This window comes from Mastacembelus armatus, chromosome 15 (assembly GCF_900324485.2).
Source record: "Mastacembelus armatus chromosome 15, fMasArm1.2, whole genome shotgun sequence".
Taxonomy (NCBI): Eukaryota; Metazoa; Chordata; class Actinopteri; order Synbranchiformes; family Mastacembelidae; genus Mastacembelus; species Mastacembelus armatus.
The window spans coordinates 10667483-10681444 of NC_046647.1; the positions used below are offsets into that span (position 1 = coordinate 10667483).

Sequence of the window (13962 nt, forward strand, 5' to 3'; positions counted from 1 at the left end):
CACTTCACTTATTCATTCCCATTGCAGTTAAAATGTGTAAAAGTGAAATACACTCACAGAAAGACTCATTTAGAATAAGTATGCTTTATTTTTAAAATTGCTACAGTACATAACATCAAAGGAATGGTGCGCCTTGTAATTAACACTGTTCTGTGGGATTTATTTTTACCTGTAAGAGTTACCTGCCCCTCATTTCCATCTAATTTCTAAGTGAGTACATAGAGTAGTTAGTTGTAATTTTGTACCTGCTCATGTTAATATGTTGTAATAATATAATGTAATTACCACAGTCAACCTTAATTTACATAAGTTTTATTATATCAGATTTAAATGAAAGTACAGATTCTGACATTGATAACTATGATCAGAGGGGCTATAGTTTCTCTCTTAACATCTCTTAACATAATGCAACATGATGGGTCAATAACAAGCTTTATGTTGCACCACTTCCATGAAAAAATGGTGTAAAATGCCAAACAAATATATTGAACGATAAATCTTAATAACCTGAAACTAAAACAATAAAAAAAGGGAAACAACTTCATTTCATCTCTAAAGTTTTTTTTCTAACTCCATACTGTATTGTTAGAGTTTTATTATACATTACGCATGCAAGACATTACTCTCTTATTCATTTTGCAAAATTGTATCAGGTCAGAAATATTTGACTGTAAACTGATTTACATAAATTGTGTTGAGTTTTTTATTCATGTGGGCCTTTGGGTGCAGATGTTTGTATCTTACTTCATGGTCCTGCTTCAATGATTTCGCCTACAGAAACATCAAGATACCCAAACAAGGTTCTCTGAGGTCACACTGTGACTTTTATAAGTCACATTCCAGAGTCAATCCAACTTAAACACCAAACCAATAAAGTAGTCCATAAAATAAACTAGCCGCCATGGCACAATAGTATCATATACTGCATAGTACAAATACAATCTACTATCTAGAAACAGTAGTTCATACTGTAATAGAATAGGAAATGTTTTGTGGTTAGGCAGCCTCACTAAATGGGTGCTTACAGATGCACTGAGTCTTAAGAGAGAGCACACTGTGTTTAGATTATGTGCCTGTAAGATGAATGCTCCTCCATAATCTTGTAAGACCAAACACTTTTGCTGCATGAACTCCGACTCATTTTCATTTGATTCGGAACATTAATATTAAAGTGTAGTTTTAAATCCATGCCTAATTATATCTACTTTAACCTGGTCAGTGAAAGTAGCTTCTATTAAGCAATGTTGATTCATAGCAGACCAGCATGGGGTTTCTAAACAAATACTGAATAAATGAAATGGAAACTGATGTAGCCTGGTGTACTGCTGTGAAATAGAATCCACAAGACGTTTCTCAAGTTCGGAGAGAGGGCATGAAAATGAGAAAATGGATGATTATAGAAAAGGGGAATTACATTAGTGTGTCAAATTAAAGGGACGTCTGGTATATCCAGCTGAGATAGAAGCAAAGAGCCTGAGTGAGAGAGGGGAAGTGGCATAAGATGAATGCAAAAGACAGGGACAAAGACATTGTGTGTGAGAGTGAGAGATGCAAGGGAGGGAGGATGAGAGAAAAGGATAAGCATGTTGCTAAAAATACTTCCCCACCCTATGAGTTTTTTTCATCTATTGGCACAGACGATGCATGCTGAAATAAAGCTGTGAGCTCGTTATTGTTATTTCATTATTCCCTGAATTTTGTGCACAGCATATGCAGTGTATCCCAGGAGGCTTGACTGAGTTGCTGGCTACTGGAAAATAAGAAAGGCGCAAAATCGACCCACTGAGAACAAGTTAAGAAAAACAACATTAAAGTTATATCATTACGGATCTCTAATGCAATTATATCCTAAAAACTGTCTGGGTCCATTATCTGAAATTCTAAAATTGTCAGCTTGGTTGATATTTGACTACTGCAGCGTTGTGTAGCAGAGAAATGTTGTGATCAGCACGTTCTTGTAATGGTCACATGGACAAATATAAAACATATAGTTGTTTTTTTGCATTTTTGATTGCAGAGCTCGCCAGCGCATGTGAACATTAAGTGCATGTTGCAAAACATAAAAGAAGGATTGTGAATGGATTATATGTTGAAATGCATACAGACCTGCAAGAACCCCAAAATTCTGAATGTAAACAATTTGTTTGCTGTTTGTTTACAATGTAAATGCGACTGAGTACAGTTCATTTAATAGTCAACTTTCCCTTTACTTTTAGCAAAAAAAACCCCCAGTCTGTAAGAGTTGCACAAACCCACAGGCCTTTTATTTGAGATTCCTCTGTGCTGACAGTATGAGATGCTCCCTCCCCATATCTTAGAGGCAGAACATACATTAAAGGATGGTCTGTTCAGCCTTGGCTTACACGTTTAAGTTGTGCTATCTTGAAGATATACTGTAAGTTATACAAGGAAGACATGACAGTATTTATTGCCAGTGTATAGCTTTGCTAGTTTGTTGTGAAACAAGTGAATAAATTCAATCTGCTGACAACATTTACAGGTGGTTAAACACAGTGTGGCACACAATGAGAACATAATATTTTTTCACACCTGCTGGCATCTATTTTATTCACCTAAGAAATAAAGAATAGAGAAAGAAAACTGTCCACTCCATTATTTCCTGTTATATTCTATTTGTTAGCTAAGGTTTTGAAACACCAATAATTGTATGATTGTCTCTACAGAAAAGTGGCTAGACGAACAATCCTATTAATAATGTAATAAAAAAAAAAACAAGATTAAGATTCTACAGCCATGCTAGTGACTCTGTGAGCCTATATAAATATTATCATGAAACCAAATTCACGTCATATAAGAAGGTTGGTAGCAATGTGAATGATTCCCATGTTAATGATTTACGAGGACTGACATCACCCGACAACATGAACTGCTGCATAAATGGCCCTAAGTGGCCACAAATTCTGTGCATTGACAATACAAAACCATATCCATTAAATGTGGATTTAATTAAAGTGAACAATAGTCTTTGGCTGAGGCATCCATATTTGTTTTGTGCTCAGACAGTACCATTTGCCAGGTTGGATATAAAACTGGACTCTGTAATTATTACTTGGATGTTGAACTTGTAATTATATAAAGAAGGTATAGGCGTGATGTTTAAGGTCTTAATTTAGCATGTTGGCATGCTAAATAGCACTTAACTTATTGTTTTAATTAGTACTGAACACAAAGTACAGCTAATGCTGCTGGGACTGTTGTTAGTTTTGCAGGTATTTGGTCATAAAACAAAGTACTGGATAAATTAAACATCTGACCTAATGGTGATTCCAGATGGAAAGTTACCTACAATTCATCCTGTAGAGCACAGTACATACAGTTTTGTGTCAAGTTCCAAGTAATAATAAATAATAATAATAGCAACACAGGCAGAAGAACAACAATTTAGGTGAAAAGTCTCAGCTATTCATCAGGGGAGGGCTCTGACATCGATTAGCAGGGACTAGACTATAACTATCCTGCTTTCTGATAAAGAAAGCTGCACTGTTAATAAAGCAGAGTGAACTCCTACTTGAGTCTTGAGCAATACCCATAAAACAGATAAGAGAAATGCTACTACAGGAGCATTTATTGGAAAAAAGATCATAGATTATTAATGACTAGAATATGATATGAGCTTACATCTTATCCGTTAGATTTGATTTAAAACGAATGAAAACATGGTGTCCTATCATATTATATCACATATACTGTTTACTATGATACATAATGCATTACATGTAAACTGCTGAGAAAGTAGACAAGGAAAAAAATGGCTGCTTCAGCATAACACACTGAGCAGCGGAATGGATCAGATATTTGCCCTGCTCAACCTTGCCTGAACACCACCTACTTAAAGTACAAAGCTGGTTTCAACAGTGTATACAACACAACACTGCTATTCGGACAAAGGTGAAAGGAGATCGTTGCAATGCCTTGAGGGAATGCCAGGCTTTGGCTGAAATGTTGGACGTGAAGGTTAAGATTAAATCCAGGAAGTGCAAATCTTCATTGACAAAGATGACCTGGTCAGTATATACAGTATGTGGCATGGCGTACACAGGAGCATCCTGAGGCACATAGCATTTATGTGCTTTTCAGACCAAAGCAAATATATTTTATGTTTATCCTTTATGGATATTTTCTTTTGATGGAATATCTGTAATTGGGTTTATAATGATGTTTGAGGATTATTAGCCTGGAATATTTTTGATGTCCTATGCTGTGTGTTTATGGTCAGGAAAACATTTACTCATGTGGATAAATACTTCATAGGGATCCCCGTCAAATGTTCATTGTGCCTAACAAACATTCCTATTAAGCAGTAATTTCAATTACAGGGCTTTGACCACCTTAGTGAAACTACTTATTTAGTGTATGAATTTCTATAGCCCAGTATCATAAAGCTCATTTGTCTCAAGGAGCATATGAGACTCAGACCGTCCTCTATAAAACCCTTAAGCAGAACAACACAAACTTTAAAAAGATCAACAAAGGAAGGATCCCTCTTCCAGGATGGACAGACGTGCAGTAGATTTCATTTGTAGACACTAGATCATCATAAGTGACAGTATAGTCAATGAGGATGACAATATTAGAAATATATATATAGTCCATGCTGAATATGATTTGGGAAGATGTTGGGCAACTTCCAGGTGCCACTAACAGATATGCTACATGACGTCTTTCTGCTATAAAGACCTGGAAGGAGATGGACTACACAAACACACAGGAGAATGAAACACCACAGAAATGAAGAGAGAGACAAGGGCAACATGCACACAAGGGAAAAAGGGAGAGAGAAAGAGAGAGAGAGATGAATGAATAGGTTAGAACTTCTGGAGGGCAAAGATTCACAACATCTGGAATGAGACACTGACAACAAAGTGAGCGAGAGAGGTCCCAGGACGGCCCACGGTCAGAGTGAAAAGAGAGGACAGAGGAGAGGGGGTGTACACTGCTTAGACCTACTTCGAGGAAGAAATGAACAGGGGATGAGAAAGCTGCAGTAGTTTTCAGAAAGTTAATAATAATCTCATTAGCAGGACAACACAGTCTACACTGTACATACTAGGTTTTATAGATTCGTTAAGACTGAGATCCACCTGTCGGGAAGATTCAAGTAAAAAGGCGAGAAATAATCAGGACTACCTGGAAGTTAAGATGAAGGGATCAGTTTCAATTCAAAGTGTCAGACTGATAATCATCAGGGAGGTTCTAGGGACAGTGGATGTGCGTTCTGAGGCTGGAGCATGTACATTTAGGATTTTGTATGACATTAAAAGCACCTTAAAGTTTGTGCTGACATGGACAGTGAAAAAATGAATAGAAGCTAAACGTGGAGTAAAATGGCCACTTTTTACAGATTTAGTTAAAATTCTAGCTGTGGCATTCTGATCTAGTAAAGACTTTTTGTACTGGTACGTGGAAAGTCTGAGAACTGAACATTACCATATTGAAGTCTGGATGTTACAAAGGTGAGAACTGGTGTCTCTGCAGAAAGGAAATACCTAATTTTAGCTATGCTCTGAGTTGAAAAAAGGTGGCCTTGGCGATGTGCTGATCAAAAGAGATGGTAAGATCAAATACAAGTTTCTTGGATGTCAGACTTTGAGAGGAACTGCTACTTGATCAAACTGGTCTCTGTGTCAGGCTTGTTCCAATGACCAGCATCTCAGTTTTATCTCAATTTAGGGGCAGGAAATTATGTGACATACCACTTTTCCCAGTGGATGAACAAGCCTCTAATTTAATTATGTCAGAAGGATCATACACCTTCACCGTTAAATACGAGTATCACAGATATGGTAATAGAAAAGAACTCTGTGACTATATGAACTAATACAGCTAGTGTTAATATTGTCTTTATGACATTCATCTGCAACTCACTGTGTGACCCCCAGTGATTTGGGTAACTGAGATTAAAACACGAGAACATCTGACACAACAAATAACTGAAGAAATGATGGGACATATGTATATGTTATAAATGTACAAACAGAGATTCAGAGTATGTGCACACAGCCTGAAAGTCGGGGCAATTTCAACATCTCACTGGGCACTGTAATGACTTAGGCTATTTAGCTTTGCACTGTTTTGCCATATGTTAAGTTCTGAACTCATGGATGTAATACTTAAAAGCCCAGTAAATGTATTTTCTCAGTCTTCTTATAAAAAGCTAGTCACAAATTAACATTTTCTGATTGTTTCCTTTTATCTGCTGTTCCCTTCTTGTCTTTTTTCACCGCTTTAAAAAGGTGATGTCATATATGTTCATGCACCGATGAAAATGTAGCAACATTTCAATCACGATCTATCAGTCAATTCAGACAGTACTTATGGAGCAAATAAGCAAGACTGTGTAACTGCTAAAAAACAATGGTCTTTAAAATGTGATTTTTGCTTATTATGCTCATTTTTATTGCACGTTTTCAGAAACTTCTTTTGTTTCTAGCACTGGATTCCCACTTTCTCACCAGTACTTGTAGCCAGCTTAGGCCGTTGTGTATAAGTGTGTGTTTGGGTGTGTGTGTGTGTGTGTGTGTGTGTGTGTGTATTTAGCACAATCCTTATTTTTAGACTAAATTCAGCCCAATGTGTGATAGTGTTAGCAAACACCTGGTCTGCTGAAGTGTACCTGGGCAGGACTCACCCAAGTGAAATGAGGAATTTCCATAAGGAGATCAGTGCATGTCACGCATCACACATTACACATTATCACATTAGAGAGCTGCTTGAGCCACTGATAAAAAGCTGTGACAGTTTGGTGGACTCTTGAGGAAACATCTGTATCACACATGTCATAGTCTGTCACACCTTTGCCCCAATCAGATCTACTGTTCCACCTGAAAATCAAACCAAGATTCAAATTAAGGCTGTAGAGCTTTAGTTGAATTACACTTTTAAACTAAGAGGCACCACTTTCAGCTGATTTTATCTCAATTTGCACCCTTACAGATGTATTGTGTATGTGTCAAGTGATGCTTCAGAATCAAGTACTGTATGTGATCCTTATTATCACTAGACTTTTGAGTAGATTTTCCACTGAGTTTGTAACTTCAATTTAAAGTCAATTTCAAGTAATGGCTTAGTGCTAAAAGTTAATTTAGCCAGACAAGTGTGGCGGCGCCTTATCTGATGAAGTGCACTTCTAGAGATAAAATCCAAAATGGTGCCTGGATAGGTGTCTTCACTGTTATACGCTTGAGATCAGATATGTCTAAAAGTAATAAATACAGTTTTTTTAAATGCCCTAAACATGTCTTTAAGCCGGGCAGCATGGTGGCTGAGTGGTTAGCGCTGTTGCCTCACAGCAAGAAGGTTTGCAACCCGGCCTTTCTGTGTGGAGTTTGTATTTTCTCCCTGTGCTTGTGTGGGTTTTCTCCAGGTACTCTAGTTTCCTCCCACAGTCCAAAAACATGTATGTCAGGTTGATTGGTGACTCTAAATTGCCCATAGGAGTGAGTGTGAGTGTGTGAGGTTGTATGTCTTTGTGTGTCTATATGTGGCCCTGTGATGGACTGGTTCAGGGTGTCCAGGGTGTACCCCTGCCTTCCACTCGAAAGAGAGCTGGGATAGGCTCTAGCAGATCCTCGTGACCCTGGTTAAGGAATAAGCGGGTATAGAAAATGGATGGATGGATGGATGTCTTTAAGCCTGTGTGTTTGTAATGTATTACAGCTAGTGAGTCTTTAAGATATTGATAAGGCACACAGCATTTTTCTAGAAGTTTTTTTGTTTGTAGTAATCCTTTAATGCTGTTAGTGCATCTACCAGGCACGTGGCATGTGATACTTGTCAAATGTAAGAGTGTTGATCACATTAGTCATCATACTATGTCATTTTACAGGATTTTCAGGAATAGCTAAGAAATTTATTTAAAGGTGTGTATCTTTGCCATCAAGTTGCCCTTCAAAACATATTTAGATTCATTTTACATATTTATCTTCAGGTTCACAAAATTCAACAAGAGAAAAGTTAGATATGGCAACTCAAATGGACTCACTATAAATGCTTATTAGTACTTTGGATCAACATCAGAAGGAGAAAATGCTCTTGAAACAGACATTTAGTTGGAAATGTGATACATGTGCAGTCAACCCCAAGCCTTCTTTAGGCTATATTAGCTGTCATTAGCATAACAAACCAGAACTGTTAGCAACTGATTTGGACTGTGGGTAATGTAGGTCCCAAATTTTGGTAAGGAATAAGGAAACACAATAACACAAAGTATAAAAAAAAGCTGTCCATTAGACAATGTTAGTGGTCTTGCAGTGCTGTAAAGGGTGTCTGATGATGACAAAATAAAAACCATAATACCTCCATGTTGCAATAGACTGGTTTAAGTTCACTTAGGTAATATTTTATTCATTTGTTTTTCAAAACTAGTTTTTATAATTGATTTTTTTTTTTACGTGGAGTACAAGAAGAGTTACAGTTGAACATAAAACACTCTCGAGGAAATAAAAGAGGAGCAAACAAAGAGAATTTATAATCAGCATTTATAGTTCATGGTCATTTTCCTCATACTCATTCCAAGTACAGGTCTCTGGAAAGCAGAACTGACTGACAGAATGACAGAACAAACACAGAACAGTTGAAATGGTATTTGAGTTATTCTCCTTGGGTTTTGCATCAGCCCAAGCACACACTGGACAATCTTATAATACCACTTGGAAATACACACAGCAAGTTTATTTATCTTAATCATTGTCATCATTCAACATTATCACTCATATTCTTGGTCTTCATTCTCACTCATGTAAGTCAGGACAGAGGAGGAAGGCAGTGATTCTACCAGTATCCTTAAAAGATCCACACACCTCTGATATCAATGCCTTATGCTATTGGTCCGGGAGCATCTATCTCAGGTTGGCATTTGTATAAAAACTACATAGGAGCACATGTAAAAACAGGGGAGAATCAAATTATTACCCAACTGAAAAAAAATGCAGATGTTTTCATAAAATCTTCTATGTCTAGCAACACTTAATAACACTTATGTCTTCTTTTTGTCCTTTTTTACTTTTATTCCAAAATGGTTGAGGAGCAGTTATAGTTTGCATCGTCTATACAACAGGCTATAAAACACCACTTTGTCACAGTCCAGAAAGCACATATAGATGTGGTTGTACTGTATATAAACATATGTACTGTTATAAGATAATTTTGCGTGCATGGCTCCCGAATGATCACATTTGAGACTTCCCCATGATACTGAGGAAACTCTCTCCTTTGAGTTCACATGATGTGAAAACGAAGGCCTCCAGATTTCGCACTGGCACAATGGACATATTCTTCTTTTCAGTCACAGTCTTTCAAGAGAAACTGCCACCCTTTGTCATCTCAGTTAGCCAGGTATTAGTCTCTGCCGGCAAATCACTGACTCTTCGGTGAGTACTTTGGCTGATTCCACGGACGTCCGTCAGGCCTTTTACTCTCTTTGAATTCATCATCACCTGATATTTTTCTGAATCCTCGTAAATGTTTGGTGCGTTTATGTATGTATTTAATTAGGCATTGTGTCATTTTTCTCCAGAAAGAAAGTCTCAACAACACAAACACAGGCATGGAAATGAAAACATTAAGTTTGTAATGCTGAATGTCCCTTTGCAAAGTGCATCTGCGCTTCTCTATTGTCCAGAAACAAAGGAGTTCAATCACATTATCCTGGCTGAGGAAGCAGGTCACAGATGGGTTAATGTTGTATGGTTGACATGTTAGATACGTGTTCAGTTCATATTCAACTGGTCACCAGAGCCATTTTCACATCAGTCTCTTTCTGGGCTGTATATCTTTTCTATCTCAAGTGCTGCCTAAAAGTTATTTTTTCATTTTTCATATTTACTTTTCAGAGCATTGTCTTATAGGAAAAAAAAAAAGACTAAATAATGTTCATCTTTGTTATTATACTGTACACATGTTGAGGTCCTGATTTGTCTTTTTAATAAATGTTTAAATTGGTCTGGTAAAGACCAAAGCTTTGACAATCACACGTAATACTCCTTGTCCTTGTTCTTCTTGTTCTTGCTTGAGGTCTTTGCGGTGTTCACTGGTTTCTCTTTGACTATGGTGCCGTTGGACTGTGCTGAGTTGCTGATGTAGTTGCGACTCTCGTCTACATGATACGAACCTTCATCTCTGTTCCGGTATTTGTACATAGCGTAGAGCAGGATGAGAATACACAATGCTGCTGCAGCTACAATACCAACCACCATCCCTGTTGTGCTGCTGGACTCCCGGAAGACCTCTGATGTGCCTGGGTAACCTTTGGGTCCAGCACCAGTGGGATTGGCTGCATGGAAGACAAAAATGTCATTACCACAAATGTATTCACTGTCTTCGACATTTTATCATAACTACTATAAACAGATTTATGGTACTGAATGGGTACATTTCTTCATGGCCGAATCAATATTACCGTTTAACACTGAATGATAGTATGGACACTATGCCCCTGAAGCTAAAAGTAGATGTTGGCTGATAGAAGTGCATGCAGTTTCACAGCAAGTAGAGACAACAGACAATATGTGGCATGGATGCTAAAGTGAAAACTTTTCATAAATAAATGATCCCAATGCAGAAGCAGAATGTGAGTCTTAAGGCATGTAACCATCCCCTTTGTATGCCAGCTCAAACTGTCAAAGACCATCCTTGCGTTAAAAAGACATAAATTACATGTGAGAATTTTCTTCTGAAATTTCTAAAAACCAGTCAGAAAATCCCAAATTACTCTAGATGTTATATTAAAATGAGCACAGTCATTCCTGCAGTGCCCTGTGGAAATTACAGAATCTATTAGGACTGTGAATAAATGTAGGAGTTGCCCATGTTTGCAGACTGCCCTAAGTACAGGCCATTTTATCTGTCTAATGTGCTGCCGGTCAGCATTATAAATCCTGCAGGAGCTTAATGTGATGATAATTATTCACATATAAGAGAGCGAAGAAGGTGAGATGCTGTGTGATAGAAAGATTTGCTGAATTCAGAAGCAAACCTGACAAGAAAACTGTTTTTATGCTTCCTAGAGAGGTTTTAAAGCTCTCAGCTCATTACATGTTTTACAGCGCAGTCATGAATGAACAGAGCGCAACATTCACTAAATATCCAAGCAGCATGACTGTATCACAGTGTCTGAAAATAAATATTTCAGGAAGAAACAATCCTTCAATTGACTCAGCAGATTTTGCCAAAGGCTGTCCCCACTTATGTTCTGAAACGGTGCCATTCAACGGAGCGTATTCTGAAAATACTGCAGCCCCCCCGATATCCTTCGGTCCTCCTGGCATATCTGTGTCTTTTTGTAGCAGTCATCAGTTCTGCTTAAGCCCTCTTTGTCTCATTTGTTAAATCCAAACACTCTACTCTAACGTTTGGAAATGAAAACACTGTGGTTTCACTGGATTTGGGCAAAAAAAATATTTGAGGGATTTACAGCTGGGACCAGATCATAGTTTTATTGTTGACGTGAAGATGTTTCACTTTAATTTGCATTCACTAACAATAACTAAACATAAGTAGCTGTATTGATATGTAGGTCTGATTTATTTTCCTTGCATTGCATTCTTCAGTTTTGATATCAAAACCAGCCTTATACCAAAAACTCAGCGTATAAAAAGAAACCTCAACATAGTCTCTTCATTATTTCAAGGCTTTGATCTTAACCAATCAGAGGAATATTTTCACACGAGTAGCTCACACAGTATTCCACTCCGTCCCATCTTACATCAAAAGAAAAGACATGGAAAACAACATTTTGCTACCATTGAAGTTCGTCATAATCACCTTGTCTCTTGTCTTATCACATCTTTATTTTATGACAGATTACGTTCTCTGAGCATGAGCAAAGAGAGTGATTCTTGTTCTCACTGAATAAAAAAGTTGTTTCCTCCTGATCCAGGAAGGACAGGCAGAATTAATATGATGATACAGCACATTCATCCTACATGATACCATTGTGGGAATGAATGCATGACATTTCCTTGGGAATTACCAGTTGAAGGTATGCATGTCCTTCAGATTACAGTGAATATACTGTCCAGTTTAAAGGACCATGCTGATGGTATTGCATGTTTTTTTTTTTTGTCTACAAATCAGAAGATTTACTTCAAAGTTAACCAATTTTTTTGACATCAACATATGCAAGTTTCCCAGCATCTGGTGTCTTTCATTGGTTTCGCAATTTGATATTAGTAAACTACTGAAAATGAATTGAGTAAATATATTTTCTAACAATGTTGCATATAAAGCAAAAATACTTGTCAGTGTTACTTTATCTTTTCTTGATAATGAAGTATGTCAAATTATGCATTGCTAATGTGTGGAAAGATAATGCCATATGGAAATAAAGGGAGATTAATGACCATCTGGAACGGAAGATTTTCAATAAGACTGGAAATGTAAAGCTGCACTGCAAAGCATTAAAAACAATGCTCAACAACAATGTAAACTATTCACAAATTCTAGTGAAGGATCCAAAACTTACTAACCAACAATTTGAAAACTTTAAACATCCCCTTCACTGGACTATATTTTACATCTATTTCAAAGTAATTGTTGGTATCATCCAGTGTTTACACAATAAATGATTTTAAGTATTTCATAACATTGAGTGCAAGCTGCACTTTTGGGAATCATTTTCACCAGTGAATAGGGATGTGATTGCACATCAGCATGTCCACTTCATATTCTGATTGCTGTCCAAGTTATAATAGAGCCCTCCTTATGTCTCTGATGGCTCCCTTCACTGTTTCTCTCTCTTGTGTCTCAACCCATATTGATGGCTTTGCAGACATAGCACTTTTTTGATTGCATTCATCTCTCTTCTTGAGTGACAGTTTAATGTTCAAACATCACTTTGAATGGTGTGATATTAGGTAATGACCCACACAGATGGCATGTGTTTATTTTAGGTCGATCATGTTCATGTCAGACTAAAGGGCATATAAAAGTGTAAACTGTAAAGGGCAAAAGTTCTCTAAGCTGTCTGTCAGGAGAAGAGATGCTGCAGCCGTTCATTGACATGTTTTCCACCATAGTTAGACTGATCAGCGGCCCAAGTATGCTTCCAATGCCAGCAGACATTCAAGGACAAGCAGAGAGTACCACTGGGGGATTGAGTGTGACTGAGTGTTGCAACAGATTAGCTCTGCTTGTGACAAGCCCAGTTATCCTTGCAGACAGGTGTGAAGAATGCTCTCGCCTTGTGGGCAGAAGCCACTGGTTGACATGGCTCTTCCCCAGCAAGCTATTGTTCGCCCATTAACGGTGAGTTACTTTCATATTTGTTATCTATACTTTGTTCAGGGTCAAAAAGTTGAAAGTGTAGATAACATAGCAGGTTGATGGAGGAGAGAGTTCCCAATGTGGCACTTAAGGATTGTATATTAGACCTGGCTTGGCTCCTGCAGTGAGGTGACAGAGTTAGAAGAGCTCAGGAGGCTGGCAACCTCAGTTGGCTATCAGGGGTGAGTCGTGTGATAACACGCCCCTCTTCCTTCTGTGATCTAACACCTCCAGCTCTGGGCTTTGTTATTTCCTCTTGCCTGGATCTGTTGATTGGCTCCCCACAGGCTGTGTTCACATAGACTTTGTCACTGGGAAACCCTCAATCAAATGACCACCAATTTTCTTTCAGTCCTAGAAAAGTAAAATATGTAGGTTACATATTTACACAAAATGATTTTAGCCAACTTTATAATCTTCTGCAAAATCCAATTTAAAATCTTAAAGAAAGCTGTGTTGTGAGCACTACTTAAAGGATTATCACTGCATTCAGCACAGTGCCAATACAGCCATGGTTCGTCCAATAAGACTAATGTTCATTACAACTCATTTGGTTGGATTTAAGTCTCAGCACTGTCTATCAAACAGCCGTCTGATGGCAGGCGGGGATCTTGCATAGTCTTTTAGATTACCTGATACCACTGATGTCTCTCATTTGTTACCCATGAGCCTGGTCGTGCG

General features: G+C 37.8%; 1 protein-coding gene across 11 annotated transcripts in view; it reads right to left on the minus strand.

The window, feature by feature from the left end:
• Positions 1–8417: 8417 nt before the first annotated feature.
• Positions 8418–13962, minus strand: part of LOC113131782 (neurexin-1a) — a 231017-nt gene continuing 225472 nt past the window's right edge. For all 11 annotated transcript variants that reach the window (XM_026309436.1, XM_026309435.1, XM_026309441.1 and 8 more), the window contains one exon: positions 8418–10291. In XM_026309436.1, coding sequence (XP_026165221.1) covers positions 9987–10291 — 305 coding nt within the window. In that variant the 3' untranslated portion in view covers positions 8418–9986. The remainder of the gene's footprint in view (positions 10292–13962) is intronic.